This window comes from Myodes glareolus, chromosome 3 (assembly GCF_982192425.1).
Source record: "Myodes glareolus chromosome 3, mMyoGla1.1, whole genome shotgun sequence".
NCBI classification, from domain to species: Eukaryota; Metazoa; Chordata; class Mammalia; order Rodentia; family Cricetidae; genus Myodes; species Myodes glareolus.
The window spans coordinates 78,728,128-78,744,783 of record NC_142028.1 but is presented as its reverse complement, the minus strand read 5'-3'; the positions used below and the strand labels follow the sequence as shown (position 1 = coordinate 78,744,783).

General features: G+C 50.4%; 1 protein-coding gene across 5 annotated transcripts; it reads left to right on the top strand.

Moving 5' to 3' along the window:
• The first annotated feature begins 2,355 nt into the window (after window positions 1-2,355).
• Tal1 (TAL bHLH transcription factor 1, erythroid differentiation factor) lies at window positions 2,356-16,433 on the top strand. 5 transcript variants are annotated; one of them, XM_085686442.2, is made up of 5 exons: window positions 2,356-3,081; window positions 4,972-5,120; window positions 8,433-8,879; window positions 9,744-9,838; window positions 13,009-16,433. In XM_085686442.2, exons 3-5 carry the CDS (start codon window positions 8,434-8,436, stop codon window positions 13,455-13,457), a joined length of 990 nt encoding a protein of 329 aa, XP_085542568.1. In that variant the 5' UTR covers window positions 2,356-3,081; window positions 4,972-5,120; window position 8,433; the 3' UTR covers window positions 13,458-16,433. The 5 variants fall into 5 exon arrangements, with proteins under 5 accessions (XP_085542568.1, XP_085542569.1, XP_085542570.1 ...); XM_085686443.2 differs by lacking the exon at window positions 2,356-3,081 and adding an exon at window positions 3,194-3,397; XM_085686444.2 differs by lacking the exon at window positions 2,356-3,081 and adding an exon at window positions 3,488-4,425.
• Window positions 16,434-16,656: the final 223 nt, after the last annotated feature.

Here is a 16,656-nt window from a genome sequence, read left to right as displayed (position 1 = left end):
TGTGCTGGGATTAAAGTACTGTACCACCACTGCCTGACTTTTATTTAGGTCTGTTTGAGATAGGGTCCCTCTATGTAATTTTGGCTACCTTGAAACGCCATAGTAGACTAGGTTGGCCTGGAACTCAGAGATTCGCCTGCCTCTGTGAGTGCTGGGATTAAAGGTGTGCATCTTTTATTCTTTGAGAATTTCATAAAATTTCATAAAATATATGTTGGGCATATTCACCCTCCCTCCCCTATCTCCTCACATCCTAGTGTCCTTTTCACACTGGCTGCTCTTCCAAAGATTTGAATTTGATTTCCAGTGTCTACAAGTTGACTCACAAATACTTTTAACTCCTATTCTAGGGAAGCCTCTTCCAGTCTCTGGACACAGTACACAGACATTCATACAGGCAAAATACTCATATACAATTTTTTTTAGATTCAGAAACCAACTTATGACAGTCATTAACTCATGGGTGTGGAGCCATCCACTAGAGGATAGTCTATGATCTTGTACAGGCAGCCCCAGCTGTGAGTTCATCACTGCAGGGTCCTTTTATGATCAGAAGACACTGTTTCACTTTGCTCCTGTGTAAGTGACTCTTACACTTGTTTTTCTTTGTTTCCCCTCCTCAAGGCAGGGTCTCCCTATGAATGTGGCTGATCTGGAGCTCTATATGTAAACCAGTCTGTCCTCCAACCTGTAAACACCCACCTGCCTCTGCCATCCAATTGTTGGGGTTAAAGGTGTGCATCTCCACAGTCAACATTAGTCTCTCTTTCTTTCTTTTTTCTTTCTTTCTTTCTTCTCCTCTCTCTCTCTCTCTCTCTCTCTCTCTCTCTCTCTCTCTCTCCCCCCCCCTTTCTTTCTTTTTGAGATAGGGTCTCATGTAGCCCAAACTGGCCTAGGATTTGTTGGGGATGATCTTAAACTTCTGATTCTTTTGTCTTTACCTCCTGTACAAAATCCAGTTTTCCACCCTTATGAAAAGACGAAGCCAGAAACTCTTCAGCCCACTGAGTTCCTACAACAACCTGAGCCTATGGGCTTCAATGCCAAATCTTCCTTCACATCAGGCTTCTGCCACTCACTAGAAATCGAACTTTGAGTTACTTTGGCATGGCCCTGCCACCTGCTCCCTCTACTCCGTTTTCTCACCTGTAAGAAAAGCACCGATAGAGGGGGTGAGTTCGCTGAAAAGGAGGGAGTATCACCAAAGCACACTTCATTCTGTTTGAAGGTGCCAAAATGATGTCTAATTGTACATTAATTTTTAAAAAAATAAAAGTTGGGCCCTGGTGACGCATGCCTTTAACCCCCAGCACTCTAGAGAAAGAGACAAGCAGATCCCTGAGTTGAAAGACAGCCTGACCTATAGAGTGAGTTCTAGACAGCTAGGGCTACATAGAGAAACCCTGTCTTGAAAAACAAAAACCAAAAGAAAAAGAAAAGAGCCAACTTAGAGTTCACTAATTTATGTACTTATTTTTATTTTTGTAGTGCTGGTGCTTGGAATCCAATCCTTGGCGTTGCACAAGATAGGCAAGTACTCAACCTCCGATGTCTCTCCTGTCCTTAGGCATGTTTAATGAAAACTAAATAGTATCTGGAGAGATACTATGCTTCAGTACCAAGATTAAAGATTGTGTTAAGCAACAGGGTGGCGCGGAGGAGGGGGGGATGGGAGGAGGACTTCGTGGGTTCTGCTTTCATCCTGAAACCAAGCCAAAGGGACATTTTGTCTCTTTATTGATATTTTTTCTGTCTCCCATAAAGCTTGGATTTAAGTAACTCCCGTTTAGAGTGGTCAGGGACCGCGCTGACCATCAGCTAGGAGCTGGGGGTGCGGTATAGTAATAAGAGAAACAGACCGTAGCTATTTGGTTTCCAGGACACCGGAGAACGAATGAATGAAGAAGCGAAGGTTGGAGGTGATGGTAGGGAGTCACGGTGGTCATAATAGGCTAAAGCAGTGACCGAATTCGCTGAAGGAGCATCTGGAAGGCGGAGAACCGAGTGCGGTTATTTGTGGGGAGCGGGAATCCCGAGAGGCCGGGGCTGGAAAATGGGGCTGGACCAGTCAGGTCCCAGCGTGCACGTTCAGCCCTCTCCGCTGCTCATTCCTGGGCCAGCCCAGCGCCGCAACCCGTCCCCGCAGCCTCCGGAGAAATTGCCAAATTAAAATGAATCATTTGGCCCATAATGGCCGAGGCGCTTATCGGGGCGGGCGGGCCCGCGGCGGCGCCTTATCTCCGCGGCGCACACGGCCGGTGCTAACGAGGCCGCGGGCGGGAGCGGGATTAGAGCGCGCGGCTGGGCGCGGGCGGGGGCGGCCCAACATGGCCACGCGCGCACCCCAGGGCGCAAAAACCGGAGCAACCCGTCCTTCTTCCCGGGGGCAGGCGACAGCTGCCTCCCGCGGCCGTCCGTTTTAACACTCCTTTCCCGTGCGCACCGAAGCCTGGGCTCCCTCTCCTTGGGCTCTTCCCGGGAGGGGGGGCACTTTCCACGCCGCCCCTCCGCCGCCCCTCCCGCCGGGGAGACTCTCTTCCTTCCTTCCCCCTTTCCCTTTGCGCAATAGACAGAAAAGAGCCAGGCTCTGGCAGCTTCCATTGCTTCTGGGCTGTGTGTGCGGGCGGCCGGGTTGAGAGTGCGTGCGTGAGCGGGCGGGCCGCCGTGGCTGCTCCCCGCGTGGACTTTTGGCGATAGGTCGTGTGCGGGTGGTGTGAAGCTCTCACTATTTAAGTGTGGGGATTCCGACCCTCCTTGGCCCTTCTGCGTTTTATTCGTTGTATGTAAATTATCCCGTTTCTTTCCTCAACAAGATCGGTCCTTGTGTCGCGTTGTGTGGCCTTGGACAAAGTGTTCGGTTGGCTTCGTTGTGCCGGGCGGGTGTGATCCCCACCCTATGAGGTTGTGTGACTGTGTGCGATTGCGTGTGACTGATGTCGCTGTGTCATGTTGGACAGTGTGCCGGTCTGCCTGCTCCGGCTTGTGGGGCAGAGCAGGCTTGTGCTCCTTTGCGTCCCTCCTCTGGGGCTGGACCATGTGTGGTCCTGTCCACCGAGAGTCCTGTGCCTGTGTCCTTTAGAGGTGCGTTTGCAAATCGCTGGGGGCGGGAGTGGGGGTAGGGCGAGCGAGAGATCGTGGCGCTGGTGGGGGCGTCGGCATGGGGGCGGGGAGCGGGATTTCACATTTTATTCCAAATTATGATGTATTCGGGAGCCAGTATTGGCTCGGGTGGGCGGACAGAGCCCAGTGAGAGGCAGCTTTGTCCGGAGGCCGTCTGTGCCTTGGTGTTGGGGGTTCCGCTGATTGAGGGGGGGGTGTCTTCCACGCTGGAAGCTGAACTGCGCTCGCCGAGGCCAGCGTCTTACCGCCCGCAGAGCCTGGGTTTCGCCTATTTCTGGTCAGTTTCGCGGGTGCGTCCGCACCGGTTGGGGGAGAGGCCGGGAAGGACAATGGGCTCACTTTCCAGGTCTGGTGCCAGGGGTGGGGTGGGGGGTCCTCGGGATCACCCCAGGGGACATTTTCACAGTCCCTGCCCCATTCTGGCAGGGTCAGATCCCCGGCGTGAGGGTGGCTGCCCTCAGAATCTGCTTTCGTTGGAAGGACCGCGTCAGTGCCTCCCTAGCTGGACAAGAAATGATTGCGTTTTCTTCTGTACTGTGATAATACCTTTGTCATCACCACCATCACTATTAACACCCCCTTTTAATTAAAACAATCGAACAAAAAGCTCACCAGCTCGTCCCTTCAGCTGCTTTGGAGGGTGAACAAAGCAGTCCCATCGTCGCCCCTCCCTAGCTCTGTTTTCCAAGTTGCCAGGTTTGGGGTAGGGAAAGAAAATGGAGAGCTCCTCAGAACGGAGATTCAGCCATAAAGCAAACAGTAACCTCAAGTAACACCGGGAGCGGGTGGACTCCCCCTTCTCCCCTCCCCTCGTTCCTTTGGATTTGAAAGGAGAAAGATACCCAGGGAAGAGATAGTCAAAGCCACAGCAGAGAGAAGAAGCCTTCGCAATTAATCCAAGACTTCGACGTGCCATTTGGTGGACGACTCAAACAAAACAATTAAAAAAAAAAGAGAAAACTTACGGGAGGGAGGGAACGGACATAAAAGCAAACCAAATCTAGTTACCTCACTAGGAAGCGGCGTCGGGTTTTTGTTTGACCCGCTTCCCTTTTGCCTTGTTTATCGCTACAAAACATAAGCGTTTCTCCCATCTTCTGCCAATTAAAACCCCGAAAGAAATCGAAAACCGTTTTATAAAGGTAGCAGAGGAACCGGTGTTGAAATACCCTCCTTTATACCCCCACTCCGCCGGTAGAAAGAAAACAAGAAACCCAACTAGACTAGATGCAATCCTCTCCCCTCCAACCCAAACGGGGAAATAGGGCATTTGGAAGCGGGTTCTAACTTCCTTCGGGACAGAAGGTTGGTAGATGGGGGTCATGTCTGGGGACTCTCGGGTTCTGACCCTGCGACCAGGGCCTGAAGAGTCTTGTCTTTTCCATCACGTCCTCCCCCGCCCCCCAACCCCGCATCATATAGGGAATTGCACCTTCACGCTGGGTCACTGGGTCGGCAGCAGGAGCCTGGGCTCAGTTTGCCTAGCAAACCGCATAGATGAGTCCATGCTTAGAAAACAAATTGGCCATACTGAATCAGACAGATCCGTTAGAGGGTTAGAAAATGTTCTGGGCAGCCTGCCTGGAGAGGCTGTTGTTGTTGGACTAAGTAGTTATTCCTGATTGGTCAGGTGTAGGGTTCTTTTTTTTTTAATTTTTTTTTTAATCGGGACGTGTTTGGGGGAGGGGGGCTCCAAACACCTGCAAGTTGGAGGCGGAAAGACGTTTGCTATTCTTTGGGCTGGCGGGGTACACGAGGTAATTCCCAGCCATTGACCCCCCATTTTCTCTCTCGCCCTCCCTCTTTCTCTCCACCCCCATCTTTCCTGGAAACTCGCTTTGGGCGCGGCAGACCGCGCAGGACCTCACCTCTAGCTAAGTAACTGTTGGCCTCTCAACAAGAGCCGGGAAAACGCAGATCCGGGTTCCTACCTCGACCCCTCTCCAGTGGAGGAGTAGAGGTCCTAACCAGAAGGGCCGGTCTCTCTAAATATGCCCCAGGTGAGTTGCGGGCCGGAGTCTTGGGGTGGGGGCAGTGTCTGTGGAAACTGTGTTCGGGGTTGGGAACTGGGGGGTGGGAGAGGCTCAGAATTGAGAGAAGATTGGCGGGGGAGGGAGGGAACTAACCTAGACGGAGAATCTGACCACTACTAGCTGCCTCAGGTCTCCAGCAGGGCTCTTTCCTTTTTCCGGCCTCGGATAAAACCAGCTGGTTGGATTATGTGCTCCAGGCCGCTCCCTTGGTCCCGGTTCCGTGCACATTTCATAAGGCCTGTAACTTTGTTGTCGCTACATCCGGGTGGCGCGGCCTGTGCTTGGAGCTCAGGCCGGAAAAAGGCCAAGGCTATCCTGGCTAAGGCCTGAGGCCTAGCAAGCTGTGGGGAACCCATCTCCACTCCCGAGGTGGCAGAGGTAGTGTGTTGTTCACTGGCATGTTTGGTTGTGGTGCAGGCTTTGTGTTTCTCTACTGTGTCTTGCGCATATGAGTGCGAATGGAGGGATGGGAAGCCAAGTCTAAGGCTGCGGCTATTTCTTTTTTTTTTTTAAGTAAATTGCGGCTATTTCTTTAAAAAAAAAGTAAATAAAAAAATCCCCAGCTAGGATATGGGGTATTAAAAGTTGCTGGAGAGGATGCAATGCCGGTCCTAGACAGGAGCTGATCCTTCCCCTTGTTCAGGCACGTATTGTCACATCCGGCTGGCACTGGGGCAATTGGGAGGTGAAGATACCTAGATGCAGCCTGAGTCTCCGAAGCACAAAGAGCTGCAGTGGTGGACTGCTCCAGTCTAGCGCTAGTCCAGTCCTGAGCCTCCTCCCTTTCCATCCCCCTCCCCTTAGTAAAAACAAATGCATAAAAGCCATTCAGTGGTAACCTCTCTGCTATGGCTACTGAGGGTGATCCTGGCCTTAGAACTGGGCTAGGTTTTCCGAAGGCCCAACCAAGAGCTGAGCATGGAGAATTCTACTGGAAACCTTGAAGGTAGGGATACTTTTATCATCTGGTGAGGCATTGGAGCGCAGGGTCAACTCATCTGGAATATGTGTTCCTTTTGACAGTTGGGAACCAGCTTCTGTCATTGCAGCAGAATTAATCAGAGAGTATAAATGTGTCAGAGGGAAACTGGGCTCAGTTAGTGCAGTCCATAATGTTTTTCATTAGAAGCTGGGACTAAGGCTTTGGTCATTGAAGGTACACAGATGGTGGTGGCAGTGAGGTAGGGGACCAGCACCTCTGGCTTGTATATTTCACCAAGGACTGGTTTATTTCTGGTGCACTTCACTAGTAGGGAGGGAAGTCAGAGTGGCTACTATACTTCTGGTTCATTTCCGGTGGTTGTGGTATTCTCTGTATATAGCCCTTTTGTCTCCACTATAATTGTGATCTCAATTTCAATGAAGCATCACAAGGCCATACTGGCTTTGCAACTTGTGTGTAACAGTCTTGAGAAATTTTGTTATTTCCAGACTGAACTACCCAAAACAGCTTGTGTAGTCTGAATGCAGTTCCTACGTTTTGGAGGAGGCTGAAGAAGATTCAGTTTCCTTTCCTTATTAGGAGGGATTAGTTTCCGTGATATCTCTGGTCCAGAGCATTGCAGTGGTCAAATGGAAACTCCATGTCTGCAACCAGCAATTAGATGGATTGTTGTTTGGAACTGACTTGGACATTTTTGTATTTATTTTCTCTTAAAATACCCCAGTTTGGGCCAGTAAAATGACTCAGTGGGTTAGGGTGCTGCTGTCAAGTCTAACCACTTGCGATCCCCAGGACCCACTAGGTGAAAGGAGAGAACAGGCTCCCGAAAATTGTCCTCTGAGTTCCACATTAGTGACTGTGGCATGTGCATCCTCAAACACAAATAAGTAAATGTCACAAAAATCAAAACGAAATAAAATAGCCCAATTATCTAATTCTGAGAGCAGGAAATCTTAGTTTGAACTATTTATAAATCCTGCCAAGGTGGTAATATATGTGTGGTGTCTGTATATGTATATATGCACATACATCCATAAATGTACACATTGAGGAGATAGGATCATGTGTAGCCTAGGCTGACCTCAAAGTCAGGATTCTTTAGCATGCTTCTCATTGCTGGGGCTATAAGCATGTGCCACCACATCTGATGAATTCATAGCATTTTTATTTTTAAAAATGAAAGCAGCTCACAAGTATCCTCCAACTTTGATCCTGAGTCCTACAAATTTTTTTTATCTGGCCTGTTGCTGCACCAAGTGCCATTTGAATGAAGCTAGGTAATACAAGACCCCTCACACTGTTGGGAAATGAGTGGCTGTGTTCATCTTAGAGGTATGATTAGAATTTAGGAAGTTTCTGGGCTCCAGGGTTTATACAGGAAGGCAATACTGTACAGTGAGAACTGAATTCCATGTTGTGGAGAACACCCTATTGTGTGCATGTGAGACTTCATTAGGAGAACTCAAGGACCTTCTTGATATTGTCGTCTTCATCAAGAGAGGAGCCCGGATCCCACCGGCTTCAGGAGTACTTTCCTGTGTTTCTCAGTCAGGTTTCCCTTCCAGATCTACCCTCTCTTTTGACTACAGCTGAGGGTGGAGCGTGCAAGATGGTAGGACCAGAATCCAGTATCAGCTGCGTTCCTTGACTTCTTTTCTCGACTTCTTTTCTCGTGGTAGGGTAGCTGCTTGCAGAATACAGCGTGGATTTGCTTAGCCTAGGCAACCCCCCTCTTGGCAGGGAGAATACCAGGGGAAGGTCGCTGGCTTTTCTGGAATACTTCTGACATCTGTAGCTGAGCAGAGCCCAGTTCTTGTAGCCTCCACACCCTCCTTCACCACCATAATAATTTGTGTGTGGTGTATGTGTGTGGCAGTAGATTGAGAGATGTCCCTAAAGCACCTTGTTGGGACCCGGAAAGATTCCCCGCCAAAACCAAAAGGGGGGCGGGAAGGATACGCTAGCTTGCTCGCTCGGGGGATTTGTTCCCTCCCCTTCCCCTGTGGCCTAAGAAGGAGGGACTGGGTGATCTTTCTTTCTCTTCTCCGTGCATTTCCTTCCTCCTTTCCCCTTCGATTTTGTTTCGCTGGCTGCATTTCTTTTCTTCCAATGTTTCTGCCATCTTTCTCCAGCTCTGTTCCTACCCTTGGACACTGTGCCTTCCCGGATCTCCCAAACCTCTTCTCCCAATCTAGAGACACCACCATCACTTTCCAGTTCCAGGCCCGCAGGCCCTTCACGCCACCAGGGTGGGGGTGTGTGTCCACGTGGCGCTGAGTTTTCTGCCTTTCACGTCTCAGTGTGTGATCTCCTCTCTTCCCCGTGCTCGGTTACAGGATGACAGAGCGGCCGCCGAGCGAGGCGGCACGCAGTGACCCGCAGCTAGAGGGACAGGACGCGGCCGAGGCCCGCATGGCCCCCCCGCACCTCGTCCTGCTCAACGGCGTCGCCAAGGAGACGAGCCGCGCAGCCCCGGCGGAGCCCCCGGTCATCGAGCTTGGCGCACGCAGTAGCGCGGGGGGCGGCCCCGCCGGAGGGGGCGGGGCCGTGAGAGACTTAAAGACCCGCGACGCGGTAGCAGCCGAAGCTCGCCATCGAGTGCCCACCACCGAGCTGTGCAGACCTCCGGGACCCGCCCCGGCGCCCGCGCCCGCCTCAGCCCCGACAGAGCTGCCTGGAGACGGCCGCATGGTGCAGCTGAGCCCTCCCGCGCTGGCAGCCCCCGCCGGCCCCGGCCGAGCGCTGCTCTACAGCCTCAGCCAGCCGTTGGCCTCGCTCGGCAGGTGAGCTGTCTGGAGCTCTGCTGCGTTGCGGGTCCAGGCGGGGCTCTGGGAGAAGGGAGGTGGTTAAAGACTCCTAGACGAGGGGGCATAGTGGCTAGAGTCCCCCAATCTTGGCACTAGTGGGAAAGGGGCCCCAGTGAGACCAATTGGCAAGCAGGACTGATGAGACTTCAGGGAGCGCACAGTTGTGGCGAAACCCGGGATGCCTTTGAGGGTGCAGGCGTGTGGGTGGGTGTGGGAAGCAGCGGAGGCTGCTGAGAACCGTGTTAGGTAGGCGGGATTCCTTGAGTAGGAGTTCCAGGCCAACGTGTTGAATGTCCCTCTGCAGCAGAGGTGAGGTTTGATGCAAAGGGTATCTTCGTCTTCTGGAAGCTGCAGCGAAGGATCTTCGGGCTGTTGCTGAGGGCAGCTCTTCTCAACCTCTGCTAGGATGCGGTGAGCAGCACTGTCATCCGCGCCTAGCCCTTCTATATCTTACCTGCGTTGTTGGGACCTCTGGGTGTAGTTGGTGCTAGAATGCCGACCTCCTTGCTGGACCGCTGTGGTGAGGGCAGATGAAACAGACGGAGGAAGGAACTCTAGGAGAAAGTTCGGCAAAGCTGCAGAGGAGCACCGTGGTGGGCGAGTTAGTGAGCCAGTGTTTTCAGTCTGTGCTCCATCCAGGAGGGATGGGGAGCGGTGGTGGAATGAAATGGGTTGCTTGCAGGAGACACTGCCAGTGAGAGCAGTGTGGTGTTGGAGTTGCCTGTCATCACTCCACCTGTGTGTGTCTGCCTTCGCAAAGGTGTTTGCCGGGATTATGTGATTGTTGGGTGGGGCCTTTCTGTCTTCAATCTCATTGTTACCCACCTGTTCTTTCCGCAGTGGGTTCTTCGGGGAACCGGATGCCTTCCCCATGTTTACCAACAACAACCGGGTGAAGAGGAGGCCCTCCCCATATGAGATGGAGATTACTGACGGTGAGTCTGAGTCTACGATTATCCCTCACTCTGGTTAGAAGCATCTGCAATGAGGAGCATGGGGACCATACAGACATCTCACAGAGGCGAGAAGCCCACCCAAACTGCCAGAACCCCAGACCTGAGTTAGGCCTGGCACTTAAACCAGATCCGTAGAGTCAACCACATGTAGTTCCCATTCTAGGCTTGATCCCTACACTTTGACAAGGATCCAGGGAGGGTAGCAACCTTTCATGTCCCCAACTCCAATTCCTAACTCGCAGGAAGTCCCTAAACTGCATCTCAAATCCACTTTGGAGTCTCTGGCTGGAGTTGTTCCTTTTAAGATTTTCTTCCCAGGTCTGTCTATTGCGGGATCATTTTGTCTCTCTTCCACATTCTGGGCTGAGACCAAAAGTGACTCATGGTGCCATGGAATATATATAACCAGGAGGATTCAGCTCCATTGGGAACTCTGAATCCTCTTTGTCCTGGGTGAGTGGAGATTTGGAGCCCCACCCACTCCTCTCAATATTGGCTTGATGTTACCAGGGCAGGAAAGCAGACTGATAGAAAGGAAAAGGCTGGAGTTTGACAATACGGAAGACACCAGAACCCAGGCTAGCCCAGGATACAGACATACAAAGAGGAAGGGTGCTTCTGGATGAGAGAGAACCTTACAGGTTCTACCGCCACGTAGGGGCTCCTGATTCCTCTTTCTCTGCCTGTCAGAAAAGCTACCAGGAGACAGTGAAGTTGTGTCCAGCACTGGGATCTCCTCAACAAAGGAGTTCCATGTGTCTCATCCTCAGCTTGACTTCCAGCACTAACACAATGCTAACAGCCCTTTGTCACCCTAAGGGTATGAAGGGAAGGGATGACAACTCTCATTACTGTTGTGTGTTGGACACCTATTACATATACACCTATTTTGAATGCTTGGCCTTTGTATAATTCTCAACACAAATCCATGCATTTAATCTTGCTTCTATTTCACAGATGAAGAAATTGAGTCTCAGAGAGGTAAAGCTTCTCACTCAAAGCCATAGGGTTGAGGCCTGAACCATAATTATAGCATTGGCTTTAAACTTTGGAATATGTTTTGGATTCTTCCTTACCCTCTAGAGTCTGTTTGGCTCTAACGGTGACAAGGATTATAATGCCCCCTGTCCACCTAGGAGCTTGCACCAGATCACAAGCATTAGCCATGATATAAAGGACTGGTCCTCCTTCGTCACAACTGGGAGAACACTCTTTGGTCTAGAGGTCTGGGGGCACTAAATTGCTTTTCTAAGGCAGTTCAGTATAGGTCTTCCCTGAAGGTTTGTGGTGTTTTTCCCAATCTCTATTTGACCCTTAAAAGGTTTCAGAGAACTGCAGGCAAGGCAAGGGCTGTGGAAACTTCTGGGGGAAAACATAGAGTGTGGGTACAGGTGCATGCAAATGAGAGAAAAGGACCATCACATATTAGGCATCTACTTGGTCAAGTAAGTCCTAGACTGGGCGCTGCCTCCATCCTCAACCATAAAGTGATCGGTGGATTCAGATGTCTATATCCCTCCCTTTCCCCTCTCCCCAAGTTTCCAATCTGAGCCCTGGACCTAGAGGTTACTGGAAGAGGATAAGTAGGATCCTCAGGCTGGGCTGTCCTTCTGCACAGCAAACGTCCTGAAGGTTGCTGGGGCCTGGTAGGGAAGACTGCTGCCACACTGACCTACTGTGTTTTCCCTGCTCTGAGACTCCCAGGTCGTGCTTGAACACTTGGCACAGTGCTCCGCACACCTTGGGTGTTGCGCACATGTGCATTGGTGTCCGCTGTCTGGCAGTCTTAGCATCAGTGTGGTAATGATTACCGGGTCCAGAGGCAGTCCTTAGAAGCCTTTGCTGAGCTCAGGCAGGGTTGTGCATGCTTGTCTTCAGGTCCTTCCCTGGAGTGGGGGCCTAGAGGTCTTTCCTTTCCCTTCTGCTCTGCATCCTCCCCTCCATTCTCCTACCTGCCACTGTGACAGTCCACTTAGGAGACATATACTAAGCCCGCCCTTGGTGCTTCTGTCACCCTAGAACTGAATGTATGCCCTTCTTACTGTAGGGATGTATGAGCGATGGACCCTGCCTCCTCTTCTCTTATGCCTTACTCCAGCCAGGCTGGCACCCGCCACGTTTCTATCTCGGTTGCTCAGAGATTCACTCTTCTTCCCTCCCTGTATCTAGATGGCTTTGCTTCAGCCTGAAGTTTGTTTTGTTTTTAAAATAAATGCTATGTTAGCTACCTTAGCTAAGTTCAGTAGCTTCTTTACATCTTTTACTTGCCAGTCTGCCCTTTGTTGTGTTTTTGTTTGTTCCTTGTTCTTTACCTCCCATCTTCATTATAGTGTAAACGCTACAAGGGTAGAGGCCCTGCTTGCCTTATTTACCCTTATTTAATGCCTACCATGGTGCTGGTTGTTAGTGAAAACCTGGCGAACAGATAGTAGATTAAGAGTTATCTCTCACTTAGTGAAGATTGTAGGGGCTTTACTTGTGTGATGCATCAGTCATGGACACCATCTGTCACCTCAATTACCAACAATGTTCCCGATGTGCAGATGAGGAAGTTGAGGCAGTGAGTTCTGGTCAGAAATTGAACTGAGATAGTCTGGCTTCAGTCGTCTTTCTTTCTTTCTTTCTTTCTTTCTTTCTTTCTTTCTTTCTTTCTCCTCCTCCTCCTCCTCCTCCTCCTCCTCCTCCTCCTCCTCTTCTTCTTCTGTGTCTAAGGCTTCTTGGTTTAAGTGACTGAATGAAATATGTATGGCCCTCATCTAGCTGGGCATGCTGGAATAGGCCTTTGTTTCCAGCATGTGGGATACAGAGGCAGGTGGATATCTGTAAGTTTGAGGTTAACGTGGTCTACAGAATGAGTTCCAGAACAGCAAGGACTACATAATGAGACCCTGTCTCAAAAAAAAAATCAAAATAAAACAGAAAAGAAATATTAAATGCTGCAGAGCCCATAGTAGGGACCCAGTATAGACAGACACACATTGTTTGTGGAAGGTGATAGGGAGGAAGGGAACTATGAAGCTAGTTAGCTAGGGCTGGAGGGATGTAGATCTCAGAGATGATGTGTTAGCTGGACTCCTAAAATTATCTTCTCGGTAGAGGAGCCCTTTGAAGGTCTCTGCCTGCTTTTAACCACATCCTTCCATCTTCAGGTCCTCACACCAAAGTAGTGCGGCGCATCTTCACCAACAGCCGGGAGCGATGGCGGCAGCAGAATGTGAATGGGGCATTTGCCGAGCTCCGAAAGCTCATCCCCACCCACCCACCAGACAAGAAGCTAAGCAAGAATGAGATCCTTCGTCTTGCCATGAAGTACATAAATTTCCTGGCCAAGCTGCTCAATGACCAGGAGGAGGAAGGCACTCAGCGTGCCAAGCCCGGCAAGGACCCTGTGGTGGGAGCTGGTGGGGGTGGGGCAGGGGGTGGCATGCCCCCTGAAGACCTTCTCCAGGATGTGCTTTCCCCCAACTCCAGCTGTGGGAGCTCTCTGGATGGAGCAGCCAGCCCGGACAGTTACACAGAGGAGCCAACACCCAAGCACACTGCCCGCAGCCTCCACCCTGCCCTACTGCCTGCCACCGATGGGGCTGGCCCCCGGTGATGCGTCTGGGGCTGCCCAGGGTCAGCAGGCAAGGGCCCTTAGGCCCCTGCATTGCTGGGCTTCAGGGCAGGTGGGATGAGAAGCAGGCAATGTACTTGATGAACTTCCCTTATAGTCTGAACTTTGGGAAGTCCCAACTGACCCTGAGCTGGTGTTTCTGTTTCCTGCCTGGAAACAAGAGGAAAATGAAGTGAAGTAGTAGGTACTTTATTTGAAGATGGCACAGTCTTCTCCCTTCTCCAATCCCCAGGACTTCCCACTTAGAGGCTCAAGTGTCACTGTTTTTGGTCTAGAGTTTGTGAGCCTTGTTTTGGACAAGATCCGGGGTTGCTACCCATTAGCTGAGGCATCCAGCAGCCTCTGCCTTGCCTTTAGCCCATCCCGAGCTGACTGGGGTGGCTTCTGTGGCAGCTTCTGTTCAAATATTTAGGTACCCAAGAGCTGCCCATTTCTTGAGCCCCATCTTCACCCAGGTCCGTATTGATCCATCCAGCTTGCCAGCTGCTCCGGAGAGTCAAGCCTCGAGGTGCCTTCTTCAGGGCCTGTTTGGAAAAGTTGACCAGTGAACAGACAGCCTGATCTCAACTAGCTGGGCCAGAAAACCCAACAGCCCTTCTTGCTCTGGGGAATCAGAGCTCTGCTTTCTCCACACTGAGACTTGCCTTCCTATCCTGCAGCTGTGAGGACCAAGTCAGTAGCCTGGAGCATGCTCTGTTGGGCTGTGTGCAGGCACAGACAGGGAAAGTGACATTAGAATGAAAAACAAGAGTATTTGGGGCGTTGGGTTTCATCTCATGCACATCACAATGACAGTGTGCTGATGCATTTGCATGTTGGTGCTGGGGTTATGCAGCCCATGGCTTTCCTCGGGAAGCTTCCTGTTGCAAGATGTTTGTTGGCTGAGAGTTTGGACTTCCAAATGGAGTACAAACTGTCCCATAAATACTCCATTTGGGATTCTGCCTAACCAGTTGTTGGTGGAAACTCTGGGCCATGCTGCTAGGGCATGGAGTCCAGTCAGAGGTGAGGCCCTGACTTGAGACCTGTGCATGCAAATTTGCTCAGCCCAACTTTAAATATGCTCCTGTCACACAATTGCAGGCCCCATGTGTGTGCATGGCGGGTTGGTTTAATGCAACGTGAGTGCCCCTTTAAAAGCTGTACGTTAAATTTTTGTAAAGCAAATCCTTCTTCATCTTTTAAAGAAATAACCCCTGCAAGTCATTTTGTAAAGTGGAGAATCCTTTTGTAGTATGGACAACTGCCCCGTTGTTTCTTTCCTGAATCAATCCTGGTGGTGGAACTGGGTTTTCTTAAAGCTAGGCCTGTCTGTAATGAAGTTCAAGCCCATGGAACAAACTGCACAGAAGTCCTGTGTATCTGCCATTGTACCAGTGTCACCTAGCGCTCTCTCTCTCTCTCTCTCTCTCTCTCTCTCTCTGCCTCTCTCTCCCAGGTTTTGCAATTGAGTCAGAGAGAAAATATCCAAAGGCCCCATCATGTAATGTAAGAGCCCATCACTTTTGTGTTCGAGTTTCAGTACCATTACAGTGCCTGAGTACAGACTTAGACAAACAAAGATGGATCTTGCTCCCCTCCTCTTCCTATTAATTACTGAGGTTCCCCAGGCATAGGGACAAGATGGTCAGCTACTAAGGCACTGGGATTGTCTCATATCACACTCAGCTGTCACATATTGCCGTGAACACTAAGGTTGGTTTCTTCCCATTGCTTGGGAGTTAGGACAAGGAGTCTGACCCATGTGAAAACGGAACAACTGTCCTGAGCTCAAAGGCTGTGTTTTCTTCTCGGTGCAATGATGACTTGGGAATGAAAAATGTTGATCTGGAGGTGGCTTTTCTGAGCGAGATCACACATTTGTTGGGAACTTAAGCTACGGCTCCCTTTCTCCGCTTTGTAGCATTATTGGAATAAATGCACCAGGCAGTGGGGTCCGTAAAGAGCCCTGTTGTGTACTAAGGGTGCAGTGCAGTGGCCGAGCAGCACACATGAGGTTCTGGGTTCAATACCCAGCACAGACACAAAAGCTTCATTACCCTTAGTGCTGACCCTGCAGTGAGTTCCAGCCAGAGTTCAGGCCCTGGGCAGTTGATATTTGAGTAATTTAGCGTATAAAGTACTTTTCCCTTGAGCTGTCCAGATCCTCATTTCTCTAGATTAATCTTACTTTCTCCCTGATTGCAAGGCAAGAAATAGTTGTGAGAAAGGGAGAGAGACTTGGGATCCGAGTGCCTCCAGACTGCTGTACTTCCTAAGGGGCTAGAACGGAGGGCCAGGAGTTTGGTCTTTGTAAGATCTAAGGAAAACCCTGAATTCTGTTTTCATCTTCAACACCCCATATCTTTCTCCCTTTTCCTCCTCCTCACCCTTGAAGAAATGGCAAGGTCCCAAGAATAATATCTGTACAAAAGGGGAAAATGTAAGCATGAGAAACATTTGAGGAAAACAATGAACGTAAGGACCAGAGAGAATCCTGTCTTTCAAGAATAATTCATGTTTATTTGTGGTGGCAAGTAACAAGATGGTACAACCTTTACCCTTTTTCCAGAAACAAAAACAAAGGGCACAGCAACTGTAGTGAGCTGACAGCTATTTTGGCCTTTTGGGTGGGTCTAGCCACACTTGGGATCCCAGTGGTACATGACCCTCTGCAGAAGGCTTGCCCCAGCCTGTGTACATAGCACGCCATGTCTGTGGGCAGGCCCAGCACTTTCCGTCAGTGTTGTACTGTATGTGACGAGCTGTGTTGGTCTCTGCATTTCTCTGCAGAAGAGGAGTAACTGCTCCGGGTACCTTGATGTCTGTACAGCCTAGAGGCCAACACTGTGGGCGTGTGACTCTTTATTGGGGGGAAAACAAAACAAAACAAAAAATCCCAGTGTGGTGATGATGGTGTGTGTATATATATATAAGGTTATATGGGGAAGATTTCTAAATAAAAGTTTTACAAAGGGACCTGGACTTTGTGCTTGCACGTGACACCCCAGAGCCTGAGAATGGGGACTTTAAAAGGAAAAGCCTGGTAAGACTCGGCTCCACTCCTCTTAGGAAGTGGGATCCAGCTCCTACTCTCAGAATAAGCCTGTAGGGAAGAAGGAGGCTACACTCAAGGGTTGGGGGCGCCCTTTTTTTTTTCTTCTGCAACTCCATGGGGCTTCAGTACCCTGTCCTTGTGTTT